The sequence below is a fragment of the Gossypium hirsutum genome, chromosome A01, assembly GCF_007990345.1.
Source record: "Gossypium hirsutum isolate 1008001.06 chromosome A01, Gossypium_hirsutum_v2.1, whole genome shotgun sequence".
Taxonomy (NCBI): domain Eukaryota; kingdom Viridiplantae; phylum Streptophyta; class Magnoliopsida; order Malvales; family Malvaceae; genus Gossypium; species Gossypium hirsutum.
Window position 1 is genome coordinate 3,204,648 of NC_053424.1, and position 19,082 is coordinate 3,223,729.

General features: G+C 34.7%; 3 protein-coding genes across 9 annotated transcripts; 2 read left to right on the forward strand and 1 right to left on the reverse strand.

Moving 5' to 3' along the window:
- Positions 1 to 430: 430 nt before the first annotated feature.
- LOC107932667 (protein PAT1 homolog) lies at positions 431 to 16,351 on the reverse strand. Of its 3 annotated transcripts, none has more exons than XM_041074238.1 (5): positions 16,023 to 16,351; positions 8,715 to 8,863; positions 4,284 to 4,340; positions 3,489 to 3,552; positions 431 to 3,225 (listed from the first exon to the last, which is right to left on the reverse strand). In XM_041074238.1, exons 1-5 carry the CDS (start codon positions 16,066 to 16,068, stop codon positions 1,157 to 1,159), a joined length of 2,385 nt encoding a protein of 794 aa, XP_040930172.1. In that variant the 5' UTR covers positions 16,069 to 16,351; the 3' UTR covers positions 431 to 1,156. The 3 variants fall into 3 exon arrangements, with proteins under 3 accessions (XP_040930172.1, XP_040930173.1, XP_016720212.1); XM_041074239.1 differs by lacking the exon at positions 16,023 to 16,351 and adding an exon at positions 9,385 to 9,765 and having other exon boundaries at positions 8,715 to 8,854; XM_016864723.2 differs by lacking the exon at positions 16,023 to 16,351 and adding an exon at positions 9,385 to 9,765.
- LOC107932668 (protein FERTILITY RESTORER RF2, mitochondrial) lies at positions 10,439 to 12,910 on the forward strand. Of its 4 annotated transcripts, none has more exons than XM_016864726.2 (5): positions 10,439 to 10,854; positions 11,258 to 11,350; positions 11,435 to 11,592; positions 11,834 to 11,912; positions 12,513 to 12,910. In XM_016864726.2, exons 2-5 carry the CDS (start codon positions 11,302 to 11,304, stop codon positions 12,707 to 12,709), a joined length of 483 nt encoding a protein of 160 aa, XP_016720215.2. In that variant the 5' UTR covers positions 10,439 to 10,854; positions 11,258 to 11,301; the 3' UTR covers positions 12,710 to 12,910. The 4 variants fall into 4 exon arrangements, with proteins under 4 accessions (XP_016720215.2, XP_016720213.2, XP_016720216.2 ...); XM_016864724.2 differs by having other exon boundaries at positions 10,456 to 10,854; positions 11,831 to 11,912; XM_016864727.2 differs by having other exon boundaries at positions 10,456 to 10,689.
- A 747-nt stretch (positions 16,352 to 17,098) lies between the features above and the next one.
- On the forward strand, positions 17,099 to 18,765 carry LOC107932660 (uncharacterized). 2 transcript variants are annotated; one of them, XM_041074240.1, is made up of 4 exons: positions 17,099 to 17,327; positions 17,848 to 17,940; positions 18,025 to 18,182; positions 18,420 to 18,765. In XM_041074240.1, exons 2-4 carry the CDS (start codon positions 17,892 to 17,894, stop codon positions 18,549 to 18,551), a joined length of 339 nt encoding a protein of 112 aa, XP_040930174.1. In that variant the 5' UTR covers positions 17,099 to 17,327; positions 17,848 to 17,891; the 3' UTR covers positions 18,552 to 18,765. The 2 variants fall into 2 exon arrangements, with proteins under 2 accessions (XP_040930174.1, XP_040930175.1); XM_041074241.1 differs by having other exon boundaries at positions 17,110 to 17,327; positions 18,423 to 18,765.
- The last annotated feature ends 317 nt before the right edge of the window (positions 18,766 to 19,082 follow it).

Below are 19,082 nucleotides of genomic sequence, written 5' to 3' on the forward strand. Positions count from 1 at the left end.
CCTCCAACTCAAACCGAAAATGACTTAAATCCAAAGTGGTTCAAACTTAAAAATAACTCAAACTCGCATACTAACCCATAATGTTTTGAACCCAACCTAAACAACTTGACTAGTAAATCCGAATATCTCAAACCCAACCTAAACTAACCCAAATTAAAAACTACCTCAAACCCTAATCCAAAATTACTCAAAAAAATTATTATTTGATCCAAATTGATTTTATGCAAAACCAACTCAGATAGAAACATACTTTAATGCACTACCCGTGAACGTTATCACTTTGCTTTTGGTTACTGAATTCTGCCCCTAAATTCTTGTTTTTATTGTTAGTTCCTTGACTTCAATTTTGAATTCGAAAATGAAATTTTATAATAAAATCTTTGGAACATTTAAAAAAGCTATAAAGAAGGATTAGACTTTGTACCAACACTGATATCAAAATGCGGCATTAATATATAAACAGTCTTTTCTTTAATAAAAAGAGGGGGGGTGGAAGGATTACAAACAATAAATTCGCAGGATCAAAACAAAAGCTTCAACGTCACCATTGTGAGAGCTAAACTGACCATTTTAGCTCAGCAGGCAACACTATGATACTCAATACTTCCCTCCTGTAAAGCTATAACCAACATCATCAATCTGCAGTGCCGATTAATAAGTGTCTGCCACAATGCACGGTGACGACTATTCCAAGAGAGACATCCATCCCGCCTTTGGGAAATAATACTCAAGACACGGGATATCTGTATTGAACCCTGTACATGCTAACCAACTACATCCCCATACCACAAATTTCACAACAGAGCATCAAAATAAGCTCCAATCTATATGGTAAGGACCCAAGGAAAGAAAAATTTTCTAGCAAGTTTCTATCATGATACACATAGGCCCACTTCAATGTTTTTTGATAATAATAAAAAAGGCATAAAAACACAAGTAATAAAACTAAAATCAGGAAATTGACCTTTACTTTAAAAAGTATCTTTGGAACTTCACCTGAACCAGTCTGTACTCCATTATAGCCATATCATGTAAAACGATATGGCTAATTGAATTCCTTTCAGCACATGGCATTCACTTGCTCCATTGTGTACTTCACAAAGTCGCCGTCTTGGACACATTTGGATTTAAACTTCTCATAGGTACTGCTTATCTATCATGACTGCCCTACAAGCATAGGCCGTTGAGAGAGATCCAAAAGCTGCTTTTTCTGCTGGTCATTAAGGTGGGATAAACATGCATGCAAGAGATCAACCGGCATTTCTCTTTTAATAGCTTTGGCGGAATCTGATTCATCAATTGCCATATTTGGTTTGGCCTGCATTCGCAAGGACTGCATCACAGTGTCGTATTTGTTTATGCAATACTTGGTAAGAAGGTTAAAGAATTCATCAAACGAGGCCTTCCAAAGGGACAGATTAGTCATATTATAATTGCCCGCAGCTCTAGAATCAGTCATGAGCTTTGTTGCCCTATCAAGAACAGACTTAAGAATAAAAGATGCTCCATCTCCAGCAGGACTTCCAAGGGGACGAAGCGGGGGCTGCTCAGAGGAACAAACCACAGATGCAAGACAGACGCTAAGTGCACGAAGATCCATGCTATGAACACAAGAGGAAACAACCCTTGCAAGGTTAATAGTGGTTTCAGCTGCTCCTGGATCAGAGGGAAGGCCTCCAAACAAGAACCTTAAATGACGGAAAATGGACATGCAGACAATGCGCATAAGCTCACCACCTGGAGGAAGAAGCTGAAGGAACCGTGCAAGAAGCTTCCGGCCTTTGGGGAGGGAATCTATCCGTAAAAACACAAGATCATCCTTCTGAGCAAGCTCATCTGTATTACCACTCTTGCCAAGTGGGTCAACCAACTGAAGCAATGCAGCAAGCCCTTCCAACAAAACCTGTCGTCTTTGTCTCAGATGAGCTCCACCATCCTGCAACTGATTAAACTGTAAAAATCTATCAATATCGTCTACATCAAGAAGAAGGCATAGACCATCCTCTATAGTAACTCTAGCAGCAAGCATAGGTTCCTCTTCCAGCGGAATATCAGATGCTTTCTGATCATTGTTGGTGACAGCAGATGAATTTGGAGGGTCAACTTCAAGAAGAGGGCGAGGCCTGCGAATTGAAGAGAAAGGAAGCCTCCCAAGAGCATCAACCTGGAGAAAAGCATGAGGCTCAGTATTCGCACGTGCTCGGGGAGGAAGATCCCTAAGATGAGTTGGACAAAAATGATGTCTCAACTTCGCCCCAGCAGATTTTCTTGCAAGACAAGCCTGGTGGTAATAATCATCCACGTAGGGGTCATTACTGTGGGTTGCAACAAGCTGCATTCTAAGAATGCCCTCAATCTCATCAGTTGACATGTATTTGGATGTAAACTGAGGCCATCCAAAATCACTCTTCAGCGCCCCACTATCAAAGCCTCGTAGACTCTGCCTACCTTTCTGAGCTGATTTGGCTCTTTGATCTCTCAGATCACCAATACCTAGTATAGCTTCAACCTTGTTCATTACAGGTGGGGATGGAGAGAGATGAGGATTAAATTGTTGTGACTGAATCCCAGAAAAGTGGCTAAACGAAGGCTGAACAGGATGCTGCAGTCTCTGCTGGTGCGACTGCAGCTGTGGCATTAACTGTGGTGGAATCAAACCATTTTGATGAGTTAACTGTTGTTGCAACATATTGTTCAAAACACTGGAATTATCTCCATACAGTTTAGGCTGGCTCCCCCATTGATTTGACGGCTGACTACTGACAGACAGACCGGGAGCAAATTGAGGCATATTCCCACGATAATTTGGCCCATGGTGTAAGCCTGGCAGTTGAAGCTGAGAATTTGGGAAGCCAGAGAGGTTGGGTGAAGATGCCATCTGTGGTCCACCAGCCATATAAGGAATATTTAGGTGTCCAGAATGTTGGTTTGGTGACGCCTGAGGAGATCTGCCATCGGGGGGAGGGTAAGAAATATAAGAAGATTTTGGAACTAAAATTGGTTCACTAGAGAAATGTTGGTGGTACTGTTGTTGTTGTTGTTGTTGTAGTTGCTGCTGCTGCTGCTCAGGGTACGAGGATGTCCTGTAGAGATGCTTTGCATCCAAATTGGCCAATGGTTGTGATGACCAGCGTTTGCCATCAGGAATACTTTCAGTTTCAAGAGGCTGCTGATCAAGCCAGAGAGGAAATTCCTCCCCATGTGTCCATTCGGCAGCAGATGAACCTTCAACAACATAATGATAAATGTCAATATTGGTATGTTGATCTGCGTAATTGGTCCCTTCACTGTGATGACGTAGAGTCTCAGAAAGTAGTTATTATTTACAACAGTGAAAATAATGGGTAACACAGTTCATACAGACCCTTCAGTTAAAAATTATAGTATAGGAAACCATCAGTTATTCAATCCAAGAAGGATTGGACCAAAACAACATCAATCATTAGCAATTGACTGATAGAAGACAGTACTGAGATGAATAAACTCACTTTGTCTGGACCCCCCATCACCAATTATCGTTGAGCCTCTTGGTCCACTAATGGCAGTGTTCAACTGCAACAAAATCACAAGCTAGCATCAGCACCACTAAAGCCAGGCCGGGACTAACCACCAAGAAACAGGCATGCATATCCAATACAACCCACTGGTGAATTATGATTTAAGAACAAAAAAAAAAAACAATAGGAACTTTGTCCTTTATGATTTACTTATAGTCCAAAGATTTGATCTAGGAGGAATCAAGGAGATGCAATTTAATAGCAAATTGATGTCTCTGATGAACTTCATAAAAACTAAGGCAGCAAGCAAAGATTCTGGTAGCTTAATGCTAGTGCCATTACTTAAAAGTTACAATAAAAATTTGGAGGATCAATCCTGTTAGAACACTAGCAGATGATTTGCAAAAGGAGTTGGTAAAGCATTTCTTGTATTTCTTGTATTTCTTGTATATCTTAAGAAACCAGAAAGATACAAGCTCAAAAGTAGGTGCTTCAGTGACATGCTGAGGTTTCATCACTTTAATTCACTCAGAATGGATAAGGTCTTAAAGCTAACAGTAATTGTGGTTCAGGGGCACCACACTTCTGCATGATTGAACTCTCAAAAAATCCATTATTAGTATATTATATTATAACAGTTGAAAGGAAATTTTGTTTCAGCTCCATGAAAATATCAAAAGACATAAACTAGTTAAAAGATTAAATTAGAAGCTAATCCTCAAGAGAGGAAAAGATCTTTGACCATTTCACTGGTTGCAAGACACAGTAATTATGCAGTGGACTAACCTTTGAAAATGTATTAGTAAGATCATCAACATCCGATAAGGATCTCAAAACTTCACCCTGAAAATACGAAGAGATATTAGATGAAGTAGCTAGCACGCAGTTATTCTAATAAAATCATCTATGAATATGATAAGTGAACAAGTTTAGGAAGAAGAATTATTCTTATTTTTTCTAATCTGACTATAGCCTTTTAAAGAATAGCAGGAAAAATAAAAAGGAAATAATCTCTAGAAATTAGCCTATCCCTAAAAATTAGTAATTTGATTATGGCTAATAGTACAACGAAATTCCTAGAACTAAGGTAGAAAATCTGCTTAATTTAAGGAATTCCAACACTCCCCCTCAAGCTGGAGTGTAGATGTTAATCAAACCCAGCTTGCCCATAATTTCTTTGAACATTTTTCTGCTCAAGCTTTTGGTTAACACGTCTGCTACTTGTTGTCTTGTAGGTTGATGATGGCTTATATGTTTGGAACAAAAACAGTTCACAAGAAGGGATGGCCTTATCTACATCAAAAGAAGATTCTATCATGCTATAGCACCGTAGACTAGGACACCCAAATTTCATGTACTTGAAGAAATTGTTTCCTCTACTATTTCTAAATAAGATAATAAGTTGATTGAACTGTGAAGTTTGCCAACTGTCTAAACACACTCGTGTCCCTTATCCTTTGAAACCTTATGTTCAATCTCAACCTTTCTCTTTAATCCACAGTGATCTATGGGGAGCCAGTCGAGTAAAAAACATCACAGGGGCTAGGTGGTTCATAACTTTCATTGATGACCACACTAGAGTTTGTTGGATCTATCTCCTTAAAGAAAAATCCTAAGTCTCTAGAGTCTTCAAATATTTTCATTCAATGATTCGAACCCAGTTCAATTCAAATATTCACACCCTTAGAACTGATAATGGGAGAGAGTACTTTAATTCTATCCTAAGTCCTTATCTTTCTGAGCAAGGAATCATACATCAAAGTTCTTGTCCTGACACCCCTCAACAAAACGGGGTTTCCGAGAGGAAAAATAGACACCTTGTAGCCGTGGCTCGTGCTCTTATGTTTACTATGGGTGTACCAAAGTATTTATGGGGAGAAGCTGTCCTCACTGCTTGTTATCTTACAAACCGACTCCCATCTAAGGTATTAAACTTTCAAACACCTTTACATACTCTTCAAAAAATTTTCCCTTGTTTCGTGTTCCTAATCTCCCAACCAAAACATTTGGTTGCAAAGCATTTGTCCACAACCATCAACCTAACCAATCTAAACTTGATCCTAGAGCCCACACTTGTGTCTTTATTGGTTACTCACCTACACAAAAAGGGTACAAGTGCTACTCTTCAACCTTACACCGGATGTTTGTGTCCCTTGATGTTACTTTCTTCGAAAACGAGCCATATTTTTCAGCCTCTCATCTTCAGGGGGAGATACTTAGTGAAGATGAGACCTTGAGCAACAAGAAACAAGGGTGATTAACCATACTAATGAAGAAAAACAGCCCACTCATTCTGAAAAACAACAAGAAAAAACTCAGGGGCTTCGTGTATACTCTCGGAGACATCAGCTGCCTGAAACAGAAACAGCAGTGCCAATGCCATCTTTACCCGAGGACTGTCTTGAGGAAGAAGTTTCACCTCCTTCATCTTCCATCTATCTTCCAATTGCAGTAAGAAAGGGCACTAGGAGCTGCACTCAACATCCCATTTCTCGGTTTGTATCCTATGGAAACTTGTCTAAATCCTACAATGCCATTGTTTCTAATGTTGACTCTATAGAAACTCCAAAAAACATAGAAGAGGCTCTTAAGTCAACCAAATGGAGGCAAGCTGTGTTGGAAGAAATAAAGGCTCTTGAAGACAATGGAACTTGGGAAATATCTAAACTACCTACTGGGAAGAAGACAGTGGGTTGTAAGTGGATTTTCACCACAAAATTTAAACCAGATGGGAGCATTGATCGATACAAGGCTAGACTTGTGGCCAGGGGTTTCACTCAAACATATGGGTTGGACTATGAGGAAACATTTGCACCGGTGGCCAAATTGAATACTATTCGAGTGCTTCTCTCAATTGCTGTCAACTTACAATGGCCTTTGATCCAATTGGATGTAAAGAACGCTTTTCTCAATGGAGAATTAAACGAAGAAGTCTACATGGATTTTCCGCCTGGATTCGAAGGAAGCAAGGGCCAAGTATGCAAGTTGAAGAAGTCCTTGTATGGACTAAAGCAATCCCCTAGGGCTCGGTTTAATCGTTTTGCCAAAGCCATGACTAGTAGACATTATACTCAAGGTCAAGCTGATCACACCTTATTCTACAAACACTAGGATAATGGGAAGTGCTATATTCTCATTGTCTATGTAGATGACATAATATTGACAGGGGATGATTCTATTGAAATTGAAAGACTAAAAGAGTTCTTAAGTCATGAGTTTCAACTTAAAGACTTGGGGAATCTTCGATATTTTCTAGGAATGGAGATAGCAAGGTCAAAGGCAGGTATTTCAATCTCTCAAAGAAAGTATGTTCTTGATCTACTTTCTGAAGTTGGACTGTTGGGTTGCAAACCAGCGAGTAAGATCCATCAGCTATACGAATCCGAGAGTGATCATGACAAGGTAAATAGGTGTGAAACAAACTTAGATTACCTGTCATGTGGTCGGATGCACCCGAGTCTAGTATCCAGAAAGTTGTGATAGGTTCGTGCGCAGTATTTAAAGCAGCACCTTGAATAGCTAGTGACCCACTGGCTGTAGGAGTCCTGAGTAGTTTATGAAGAGCCTCAAGTTGAGTTTTGGTTAGCCGAAGTTTATGAAGAGTCTCAGAGGAATTTTCGGTGTCACCCATGGGAGTAGGGTTTCTAACAGAGAAAACAGAACAAGAAAAGAGAAGAAAGAGCAGGATCAACTGAATTCCTAATGCTCTGATACCATGAACAAGTTTAGGAAGAAGAATTATTCTTATTTTTTCTAATCTGACTATTGCCTTTTAAAGAATAGCAGGAAAAATAAAAAGGAAATAATCTCTAGAAATTAGCCTATCCCTAAAAATTAGTAATTTGATTATGGCTAATAATACAAGGAAATTCCTAGAACTAAGGTAAAAAATCTGCTTAATTTAAGGAATTCCAACAATAAACTTGAATATTAGTTAGTCAGATGTACCCAAAAACACCTAGAGTGATGAAATTCTAGATTAAAACATGAAATTTTAACCATATAAAAGTTTGAGGTTCACAAGACCACAGAGAGAACCAGGAGAGGAAGAGAACATTTTCCTCTCCTTTTTGGTTCTCTCCATTTGTTAGTGCGACTTGCATCTCATCAGACTTGAGCTACTCCAACAGAAATAGAACATGCTAATATTACTGATACGAATAAATTTCAGCAATTAACTCACTAGTTGAAACTGCATATCCTTCCAGAGACATACAAGAAGACTAACTTTCTTACACCCATAATTGATCCAACTTTTAAAATCCATTAGCATAGCCAATCAAATTTGTGTGGATAACTGGATACCAGTTACAGATTCATTTTTTAAAAAGATATTAACAGTACAGTGCCTAAGAAGTGAATAGAACTGCCTCTAAGCCTCAGCAGTCAAAGAGACTGAAATGAGGGGGAAACTCCAACGGGGAAAAGGGGCAATCTTCTCTATCTAGCAATTGGGAATGAGTTTTCGCAAAAAAATTTTGCACGACGGGCATAAAGCATCCCACAAAACTGATTCCATCAAGAAGGCTTCATACAACAATAGAAGTTGTAAACTCAAATATCCTTATCATTCTCAGGAAAGAGGTCTTATGATAAGGAATCAGCAAATCAAGAACATGGCAGATACTTAGGAAGGGGGAGAAGGGAACCTCCACAAACTATCGTTTGCTTTGGGAAGCATGAAATGCAACGAAGTACAACTAACACAATCTCCAAAATCTATTCAAATGTAGAATACAATTTTATTGATAGGATAACTAAGCCACAGAAACACTGCAATTTGTACAGTACAATTTTCTTTAAGAGTGCACAAGAGTTACCTCTCATTGTGAAGACCAAGATACAAAGAGACAAATAATTAAGTTCAGAAAACAGCCCAAATCAAGATGGATACACTGTAACTAACAAATAGAGATAACAAGGTTTACAATGTCATGCATGGATAAATAAATATATACTATGAGCTCCCACAGGGTTTTTTCTCCATAAATAGAATAGCATGCCAACCACTAATTAAATGTAGTGGCATCCCTCTGTTCAGGAAAAATAGAGGGAAAAAAAACACAGAATCACTCCAAAAGGATTATATTTCAGCATGATTTCCAAAGGGAACGATTTTCTTTTCAAACAACTAATCATTGCTTTTGTCCTGCATTGCATAAATTTGCAATAATAATTGAAACAGGAAAGAGAACTTAAAAGAACAAGAATATTAACCTCATCTCTATCAAACAAAAACTCCTCCTCATCCTCAAGTCCGACCGCAGGTATATCCTCCTCCTCGTCATCTAATCCCCCCAATTCGACCTCCTCAAGAACATCTTTTCCAAAAAATGCATACTGTGACGCATCAAATACTGCATCTCCTGCATCATAGAAAAAGTCAAGTTTACTAAACATGCACACTTCAACCAGAAATGAACTCACAACATAAAGATGAGATAGATGGAGACAAGAAAATCAACTGAAACAAACATTAATACATCTTTTTCACCAGAAAACAAAGGATAAACACAATCATGGGAGGAAAAAAGGTTATTTTTTACTTTCCCTTAAAACCAAACAGCAAGCAAACAACAATCTAATCCACTATGCGCCACCACAAAAGCCACTTGTACTGTATGCCTAGAACTTGAGAGTTCACCCCCTTGGAAATGAAAAAGGGATAGGATAATTGAGATGGGGGCAAATTACAACCCTTCATGCAGCCAAAGGTCAAGTAGGTCTCCATATGCACCAAAAGCATTATTGACTTCAACATTTAAATTCAATACAGCCTAATTTTTTTAGCTTAAACCAAACTAATAAGCAAAACCCATAGTTGCTTATATACCATTAAAAGCATAAATTGAGTAAATTAAAGGGAAAAAAAAGTCGAATATCAAACCTGTAGAAGTATCGCCAAATCGTTTAAGATTCTCAGAAGCATCCATTTTATCAACAATTCAAAATTACTACTCGATATGGAAAACCCAGGGAAAAAAACTTGATAATTTAACTGAATCTTCGATCTGACGTTTATTTTTTAAAATCGAAAAAAGGAATGAAAGAAAAGAATTAAAAGAGAAAGGGCAAAAATACAAATTTGAGGTTTAAAAAGCAAAAACCCTTTGCAAATAGGGTTTGGTGGAGATAAGATCTGTGCTGGATTATTTCATTGTTAATGAAATAGGTTTTTTTTTCCTTGGTATTCTTTTTTTCTCAAGTCAATATTATTGAGACAAATTTAAGAAAGGAACCCTAAAGAAGTGATGACGATGGGTAATTATTTATTATTAGGATATTCTTTTTTATTTTAACTTTATTAGTTTTTTTCTGGCTTTAAATTTATGCTGTTTTTTTAGCTTAAATATTTTTGAATATTTATTATTATAAGTTTAGGTTAAATAAATTTTATTCAATTTTATTAAATTTGGTTGAATTTTAGTTTGTTATATATATATATATATATATTAATATGACCCATAAATAAAAGTAGAATACGCTTAAATATACTTGGACTAAAGTTTTCCTACATTAGCAATAATATAATTACAACTTATCAAGTAAATGTCTCAAAAATAATAATAAAATTAACAATAAAATAATAATTATACAATATCCAAACATTAATAATAAAATAATTAGTAATATAATAATGAAATGATAGCAACATGAGCAAAAAAGAAAGTTTAGGTTATTCGAGTTAGGCCCGAACTAAAAAATCTACTCGGGGCCTAATCTATTTAGAAAACGAGTCTTATTTTTTGTCTAAGCTCATTTCGTTGAACTTATATTTTTACCCAAAATATCTCATATTTTGGACAAACCCTCAAGCTCGGATGGATTGCTTGATCTATGATCAAGTCTAATTAAGACCGATTAAGAGTAACATCAACTCGATCAAAATTTGAAATAATGAATTTTATTTGATGAATTCATTTTATATTTGAATTTAGGCCTAATCCAAATACAAAATTAATTGGGCTATGCAATCGCCGTGCCCAAGTTTTATAGTTCTCCACACGCCCACGTCTCTACAAAAAAACCAGCCTTTAAAGTCGGCAGGATTTTACGGCATTTATTTGAGCCCTGTTCTTCTCCTTCTTCCTTGACTAGGGGTTTCCATTTCCCAGTTCTTCTCGTCCCTTTCTTAAAGTCGGCATCTTCCTTTGCTTTCTCCAGTTTTCTCCTACCCAGCACCTTCTTCAAGGTTCCAAGTTCTTTTTGTTTCTCCTTTAATTGCTGTTGTATTTAGGGATTTAAATTGCGGAGGCGACCATATTTTTAGTTGGGTTGCGTTTGTGGTGGTCTGCTTGCGTTGCGTTTGTGGCGGTCGCAGATAACGGATGCTATTGCGGTATTGCGGTCACTGTAGGTACTGTAGTCGTGAATTTTTAAAAAATTCACACCAACTTATTGCGGTTTCGGACTATGTGGCTACCATTATATAGTGGCCGATATAGCGGTATCGGACCGCTATTTAAATTCCCGTGACTTGTATTGAATTCCATGGATGTCAATTTAATTTGGATTTAATTATTAATTTGGATTTAATTATCCCTTTTGAGGTTGTTTTTGTTGTTGAGAATCATAAAAAATAATTGGGTCATTTTTATTTCAGTTTCTTTTGTGTTCTTTTAGCCTCTATAGGGTTGTTAATTATTAATCCCTACATGTTCATTTGTTTTTTGGTTAGAAATGAGATAATTTTGATGGGGTTTCATTGTTTTAAACGTTGAAATTTTATCTAACAATGCAATCTTTCATATATTTTTCAGGGTTTGTTCTTATTTGAATAGCCTTTGTTGTAGCTATTTGCAAAATGCTGGCTCCTAGTGTTACTGCTCCCTTGCGGCCTTCATTATCTACCGGTATTTTTCTTGGAACTTTATTTTATTATTCATTCAATTTTTCTTAGATTAATGATGATAAAATTTGCTATTGGTTTTCGGCAGGACATCGATTAGAGTCACGAATTGAATGCAGTAGCCGTTGTGGCTCAGTTAGAATTCCGAATCGGATTAAGCCAAGGGAACTTGGCTTGCAATCACAACCTAGGGTAGGAAGAAGTAGAAAACAATCTTCATCCATTGCATGCACCGCAACTGCTTTGGTACGTTTTGTCGCCATAACTAATCGCTTACTTTTATTTTTACAGAAGAAATTGAGAATTGTTGCTCATCTTTTTGTCAATATTAAACGGTATTAAATCCTGGTATTAGATTTAGTGAAACAAATCATTACATGTGTGCACGTATGTTATGGCTCTGTGTGCACTTTGTGCATGCTTATACTCGATTTTTAATGATATTGGAATTCAGAGTTTCTGATTCTGGTTTCCTTTTTTCCAGCAGAACGCAACTTGCAGTGCATCAGGACAAACTCAAACTGTTACTCGTGAGGCACCAACGATCACCCAAGCTCCTGTTCATTGTAAGAACAAACACATACTCTCTTTTCAGCAGTTTGTCAATATTCATTAGATGTATTCCTTTTCGTGATTTTCTAGTTCGACTTTAGGCACCCTAACTTAGGTTTGATTTGTGGGTAGGAAGGTCACGGTGGGTTAAACTGATTTTGCCAGAATGACTGATAGGTCATGTATCATCTCATACTAGTTTTGGAAACTTAAGTCTCACCGTGTTGATGCTTGCACTTTCGTGCTCCATCTTTAGTAGGGATGACCAATGTTTGATTTCGGTACATTAGAATCCAGATGCTGCTTGTTGGCTAGAAGCATTGACAATGTCCCTTTTTTGGTTTCTAGTTTCTCTACTGCCCCTCTTTAGCGAAAATCTTATTCGTGTGATAAACGTATCACTATGAGCTCTTAGCAATTCTTTTGTTACTTTTTTCTGTAGTTTCGATGTACTATTGTCCTGGTGATGAACACCTAAGCCTTCAGGTGACAGGGATAGATCCCTGGCCCTAAGGAACTTCCTTTCCTATGGTGGGATATATCATATATCCAACTGGCTTGAATACCATATAATTTTAAAGAAAGCGTAGCTAACATCATGTATTGAAATGCAGCAAAGGAGAAGTCACTGCAGCTAGATGATGGTGATTCAGGATTTCCTCCCCGTGACGATGATGGTGGTGGAGGTGGCGGGAGAGGTGGTGGGGGCAACTGGTCAGGTGGATTCTTCCTTTTCGGATTCCTCGCGTTTCTAGGCTTCTTAAAGGATAAAGAAAGCGAAGAGGATTACCGGGACAGCCGAAGAAGATGATGAGATTCTCTACATATTGATAACATTTTTAGAACCTATATTGCATGTTGTTCTTCATGTTATATACTTTTGAGAACCCATTGCATATCTTTCTTCATGATATATTTCTATTTTTGGAACCAATTGCATATTTGAACTATTTGTAGACTTCATTCAAACATGCAAATATATTTGGTTAAAAATGGACTAAATTAAATATCATCTATACTTATTATAAAGTCCATATTGCTATTCTCGTGACATCAACTCAATCAGTATAGATATAGATAAACAAAAGATGTCACCAATTTTAAGGGTAGGTTTGAATGGGCGGTGAGGTGCGTTTAACTTATTTTGTGTCTCATACTATAATGTCTAATCATATTGTCACTGTTGTTTTTACACTAATTATATGTAATTGTATCATTTATCTAAACTCACCCTAAATTTGTTGTCATTGGTTTAGGATTTGAAGGTTAGAATCAACCTCACGCATCTCTTTCTAAGCCTTTAAAACTGGTGCGACTTGTGAAGAATTCATCAAAGTGTCAACATTTTCAACCAAAATATCAAAATCTTTTCTACTTAATTTATATCAGTTTTAGAATTGGATTGATAGTTGAATCGATCAGGTCATTAATTTGTTAGTTTAACTAATATTATCGGTTTAATTAAAAATTTTAAAAAGTAAAAAAATTTGGTTCAATCAATTTATTTGTTTATTCAACTAGTCCATAACAGTCCGTGATTTAACTGATTTGATATCTCAATCACTTCTCCGTTTAGCTTGTCCAATCCAACATAGCATTGATTTACATCTATATATATATCATATATTTTCACACACATACACACATAAATTTATACAATAACCATGTATGCATGTTCATATTAATACTTGAAATTTTTAGAACATTTTTAATTCTAATCACAATAAAACTTCAAAAAACCAATGCATTGCACAAATTGATTGGGCGTATTTTTAAAATATGTTTATTTTTATTAAACTTTTTCGTACAAATTTTTCAACGTTTTATAAATAAAATGATTTTGAAAAGTGAAAAAAGAACTTAATGAGAAGTTTATTTTTAATTAAAGTAATTTATTTTGTAAACATTTGATACATAAACATGTCCATGAACCGATCCAAAGTCTGAATTTAAAAATTTCCATATTTGGGCTTGGGCTTAGCTCAGCATAAACTATTCAAATAACTCATATCGTTATTTTAAAAAGTGATAAGTCTCAAATTTGTACATAAACTTTGATTTTATGAAATTTTGATATGATTCAATTCTCGCAAATTACTAACATAATTATTAGTATAACATCATTTCATATTTTTATACTACGTATATAAATAATTATATTTATCCAATATAAAAATAATTGATATATCTATTTCTTTAAATGTGTATGATTGAATGAAAAATTAAAGTTTCATATATGCATTTGAACTACAGTTAAAGTTTTATGTATATAATTGCATCCAATCAAAGTTAATATATTAAAATGCACATTAAATCAAAGTTATATATAATTTTGATATTTATTCCTTTTAAAGAACAATAAAGTATTAAAAATATTAATTTATAGTAATATTTTTATATTTTACAATAAATTTCAAACAAAAATATTTGAAAATTTATCTAATTTAGGCCCAAGGGCAACACAAGTCTTTGCCCAAGCCCAACCCAGGGTAAAAAGTTTATTTAATTTTGTCATCCATTATTTTGGAAGAAAATATTTCATGTCTATTAGTTGAAATATTTAAATTTATTAAATTTAATTTTAAAATTTATACCTTAATTTTTTTAGCATATTTTAATTTTATCATTATATTAGTATAAAAAATTCTAATCAAGTAAAAAGATTTGAAAAAAAAATCAAATAAAAGTTAAAACGTTTTTAATTTATTAACAATATCTTAAGATTTTAAACATATTTTTAAGAAAGTCAATATTATTGAGACAAATTTAAGAAAGGAACCCTAAAGAAGTGATGACGATGGGTAATTATGTATTATTAGGATATTCTTTTTTTTTTTAACTTTATTAGTTTTTTTCTGGCTTTAAATTTATGCTGTTTTTTTTGGTTAAATATTTTTGAATATTTATTATTATAAGTTTAGGTTAAATAAATTTTATTCAATTTTATTAAATTTGGTTGAATTTTAGTTTGTTATATATATATTAATATAACACATAAATAAGAAAATAATATAGTTGTACAATACAATTTTCTTTAAGAGTGCACAAGAGTTACCTCTCATTGTGAAGACCAAGATACAAAGAGACAAATAATTAAGCTCAGAAAACAGCCCAAATCAAGATGGATACACTGTAACTAACAAATAGAGATAACAAGGTTTACAATGTCATGCATGGATAAATAAATATATACTATGAGCTCCCACAGGGTTTTTTCTCCATAAATAGAATAGCATGCCAACCACTAATTAAATGTAGTGGCATCCCTCTGTTCAGGAAAAATAGAGGGAAAAAAAAACACAGAATCACTCCAAAAGGATTATATTTCAGCATGATTTCCAAAGGGAACGATTTTCTTTTCAAACAACTAATCATTGCTTTTGTCCTGCATTGCATAAATTTGCAATAATAATTGAAACAGGAAAGAGAACTTAAAAGAACAAGAATATTAACCTCATCTCTATCAAACAAAAACTCCTCCTCATCCTCAAGTCCGACTGCAGGTATATCCTCCTCCTCGTCATCTAATCCCCCCAATTCGACCTCCTCAAGAACATCTTTTCCAAAAATGCATACTGTGACGCATCAAATACTGCATCTCCTGCATCATAGAAAAAGTCAAGTTTACTAAACATGCACACTTCAACCAGAAATGAACTCACAACATAAAGATGAGATAGATGGAGACATGAAAATCAACTCAAACAAACATTAATACATCTTTTTCACCAGAAAACAAAGGATAAACACAATCATGGGAGGAAAAAAGGTTATTTTTTACTTTCCCTTAAAACCAAACAGCAAGCAAACAACAATCTAATCCACTATGCGCCACCACAAAAGCCACTTATACTGTATGCCTAGAACTTGAGAGTTCACCCCCTTGGAAATGAAAAAGGGATAGGATAATTGAGATGGGGGCAAATTACAACCCTTTATGCAGCCAAAGGTCAAGTAGATCTCCATATGCACCAAAAGCATTATTGACTTCAACATTTAAATTCAATACAGCCTAATTTTTTTAGCTTAAACCAAACTAATAAACAAAACCCATAGTTGCTTATATCCCATTAAAAGCATAAATTGAGTAAATTAAAGGGAAAAAAAAAAGTCGAATATCAAACCTGTAGAAGTATCGCCAAATCGCTTAAGATTCTTAGAAGCATCCATTTTATCAACAATTCAAAATTACTACTCGATATGGAAAACCCAGGGAAAAAAAACTTGATAATTTAACTGAATCTTCGATCTGACGTTTATTTTTTAAAATCGAAAAAAGGAATGAAAGAAAGGAATTAAAAGAGAAAGGGCAAAAATACAAATTCGAGGTTTAAAAAGCAAAAACCCTTTGCAAATAGGGTTTGGTGGAAATAAGATCTGTGCTGGATTATTTCATTGTTAATGAAATAGGTTTTTTTTTCCTTGAAATTCTTTTTTTCTCAAGTCAATATTAGTGATGACGATGTGTATTTATTTATTATTAGGATATTCTTTTTTATTTTAACTTTATTAGTTTTTTTCTGGCTTTAAATTTATGCTGTTTTTTTAGGTTAAATATTTTTAAATATTTATTATTATAAGTTTAGGTTAAATAAATTTTATTCAATTTTATTAAATTTGGTTGAATTTTAGTTTGTTATATATATATATTAATATAACTCATAAATAGGAAAATAATACGTTCCAATATATTTGAACTTAAGTTCTCCTACATTAGTAATAATAAAATTGTAACTTATCAAGTAAATGTCTCTAAAATAATAACAAAATTAATAATAAAATAATAATTATACAATATCCAAACATTAATAATAAAATAATTAGTAATATAATAATGAAATGATAGCAACAAGAGCAAAAAAGAAAGTTTAGGTTATTCGAGCTAGGCCCGAACCAAAAAATCTAAGTTTAGGTTATTCGAGCCAGGCCCGAACCAAAAAATCTACTCAGGACCTAACCTATTTAGAAAACGGGTCTTATCTTTTGTCCAAACTTATTTTATTGAATTTATATCTTTATCCAAAATATCCCACATTTCGGACAAACCCTCAAGCTCAGATGAATTGCTTGATCTATGATCAAGTCTAATTAAGACAGATTAAGAATAACATCAACTCGGTCAAAATTTTAAATAATGAATTTTATTTGATCAATTCATTTTATATTTGAATTTAGGCCTAATCCAAATACAAAATTAATTGGGCTATGCAATCTCCATGCCCAAGTTTTATAGTTCTCCACACGCCCACATCTCTACAAAAAAACCAGCCTTTGAAGTCGGCAGGATTTTACGGCATTTATGGGAGCCCTGTTCTTCTCCTTCTTCGTTGACTTGGGGTTTCCATTTCCCAGTTCTTCTCGTCCCTTTCTTAAAGTCGGCATCTTCCTTTGCTTTCTCCAGTTTTCTCCTACCCAGCACCTTCTTCAAGGTTCCAAGTTCTTTTTGTTTCTCCTTTAATTGCCGTTGTATTTAGGGATTTAAATTGTGGTCACTATCGTGTTTTTAGTTGCGTTGCGTTTGTCGCAGTCGTGGAACGAATGTTATTGTGGTCACTGCAGATACCGCAGTCGTGAATTTTTTTTAAAAATTCACACAATTTATTATAAAACATAATAGCGGTTTCGGCAGTAGCGGTTCACGACGGTGCTACTACCGCTATATAGTGGTATCGGACCGAAATCCCTGACATTAAATTCCATGGATGTCAATTTAATTTGGATTTAATTATGCCTTTTGAGGTTGTTTTTGTTGTTGAGAATCATAAAAAATAATTGGGTCATTTTTATTTCAGTTTCTTTTGTGTTCTTTTAGCCTCTATAGGGTTGTTAATTATTAATCCCTACATGTTCATTTGTTTTTTGGTTAGAAATGGGATAATCTTGATGGGGTTTCATTGTTTTAAACGTTGAAATTTTATCTAACAATGCAATCTTTCATATATTTTTCAGGGTTTGTTCTTATTTGAATAGCCTTTGTTGTAGCTATTTGCAAAATGCTGGCTCCTAGTGTTACTGCTCCCTTGCGGCCTTCATTGTCTACCGGTATTTTCCTTGGAACTTTATTTTATTATTCATTCAATTTTTCTTAGATTAATGATGATAAAATTTGCTATTGGTTTTCGGCAGGACATCGATTAGAGTCACGAATTGAATGCAGTAGCCGTTGTGACTCAGTTAGAATTCCGAATCGGATTAGGCCAAGGGAACTTGGCTTGCAATCACAACCTAGTGTAGGAAGAAGTAGAAAACAATCTTCATCCATTGCATGCACCGCAACTGCTTTGGTACGTTTTGTCGCCATAACTAATCGCTTACTTTTGTTTTTACAGAAGAAATTGAGAATTGTTGCTCATCTTTTTGTCAATATAAACGGTATTAAATCCTGATATTAGATTTAGCGAAACAAATCATTACATGTGTGCACGTATGTTATGGCTCTGTGTGCGCTTTGTGCATGCTTATACTTGATTTTTAATGATATTGGAATTCAGAGTTTCTGATTCTGGTTTCCTTTTTTCCAGCAGAACGCAACTTGCAGTGCATCAGGACAAACTCAAACTGTTACTCTTGAGGCACCAACGATCACCCAAGCTCCTGTTCATTGTAAGAACAAGCACATACTCTCTTTTCAGCAGTTTGTCAATATTCATTAGATGTATTCCTTTTTGTGATTTTCTAGTTCGACTTTAGGTACCCTAACTTAGGTTTGATTTGTGGGTAGGAAGGTCACGGTGGGTTAAAGTGATTTTGCCAGAATAACCATGTATATATATCATATATATCATATATTTTCACACACATACACACATAAATTTGTACAATAACCATGTATTCATGTTCATATTAATACTTGAAATTTTTAGAACATTTTTAATTCTAATCACAATAAAACTTCAAAAAAACCAATGCATCGCACAAATTGATTGTGCGTATTTTTAAAATATGTTTATTTTTATTTGTTAAACTTTTTCGTACAATTTTTTTAACATTTCATAAATAAAATGATTTTGAAAAGTGAAAAAAGAACTTCATGAGAAGTTTATATTTAATTAAAGTAATTTATTTTGTAAACATTTAATAAATAGACATGTTCATGAATCGATTTAAAGTCTGAACTTAAAAATTTTCATATTTGGGCTTGGGCTTGACTCAGCTGAAACTATTCAAATAACTCATATCGTTAT

Coding starts and splice junctions, on each gene's coding strand:
- LOC107932668 (XM_016864724.2), top strand. CDS start 11,302: ATGCTGGCTCCTAGTGTTACTGCTCCCTTGCGGCCTTCATTATCTACC. Junction 11,593..11,830: donor CATGCACCGCAACTGCTTTG/GTACGTTTTGTC, acceptor CCTTTTTTCCAG/CAGAACGCAACTTGCAGTGC. Junction 11,913..12,512: donor CACCCAAGCTCCTGTTCATT/GTAAGAACAAAC, acceptor ATTGAAATGCAG/CAAAGGAGAAGTCACTGCAG.
- LOC107932660 (XM_041074240.1), top strand. CDS start 17,892: ATGCTGGCTCCTAGTGTTACTGCTCCCTTGCGGCCTTCATTGTCTACC. Junction 17,941..18,024: donor GCGGCCTTCATTGTCTACCG/GTATTTTCCTTG, acceptor GGTTTTCGGCAG/GACATCGATTAGAGTCACGA. Junction 18,183..18,419: donor CATGCACCGCAACTGCTTTG/GTACGTTTTGTC, acceptor CCTTTTTTCCAG/CAGAACGCAACTTGCAGTGC.
- LOC107932667 (XM_041074238.1), bottom strand. CDS start 16,068: ATGGATGCTTCTAAGAATCTTAAGCGATTTGGCGATACTTCTACAG. Junction 8,864..16,022: donor ATTTGGCGATACTTCTACAG/GTTTGATATTCG, acceptor TCTATGATGCAG/GAGATGCAGTATTTGATGCG. Junction 3,226..3,488: donor TGATGGGGGGTCCAGACAAA/GTGAGTTTATTC, acceptor ATGTTGTTGAAG/GTTCATCTGCTGCCGAATGG.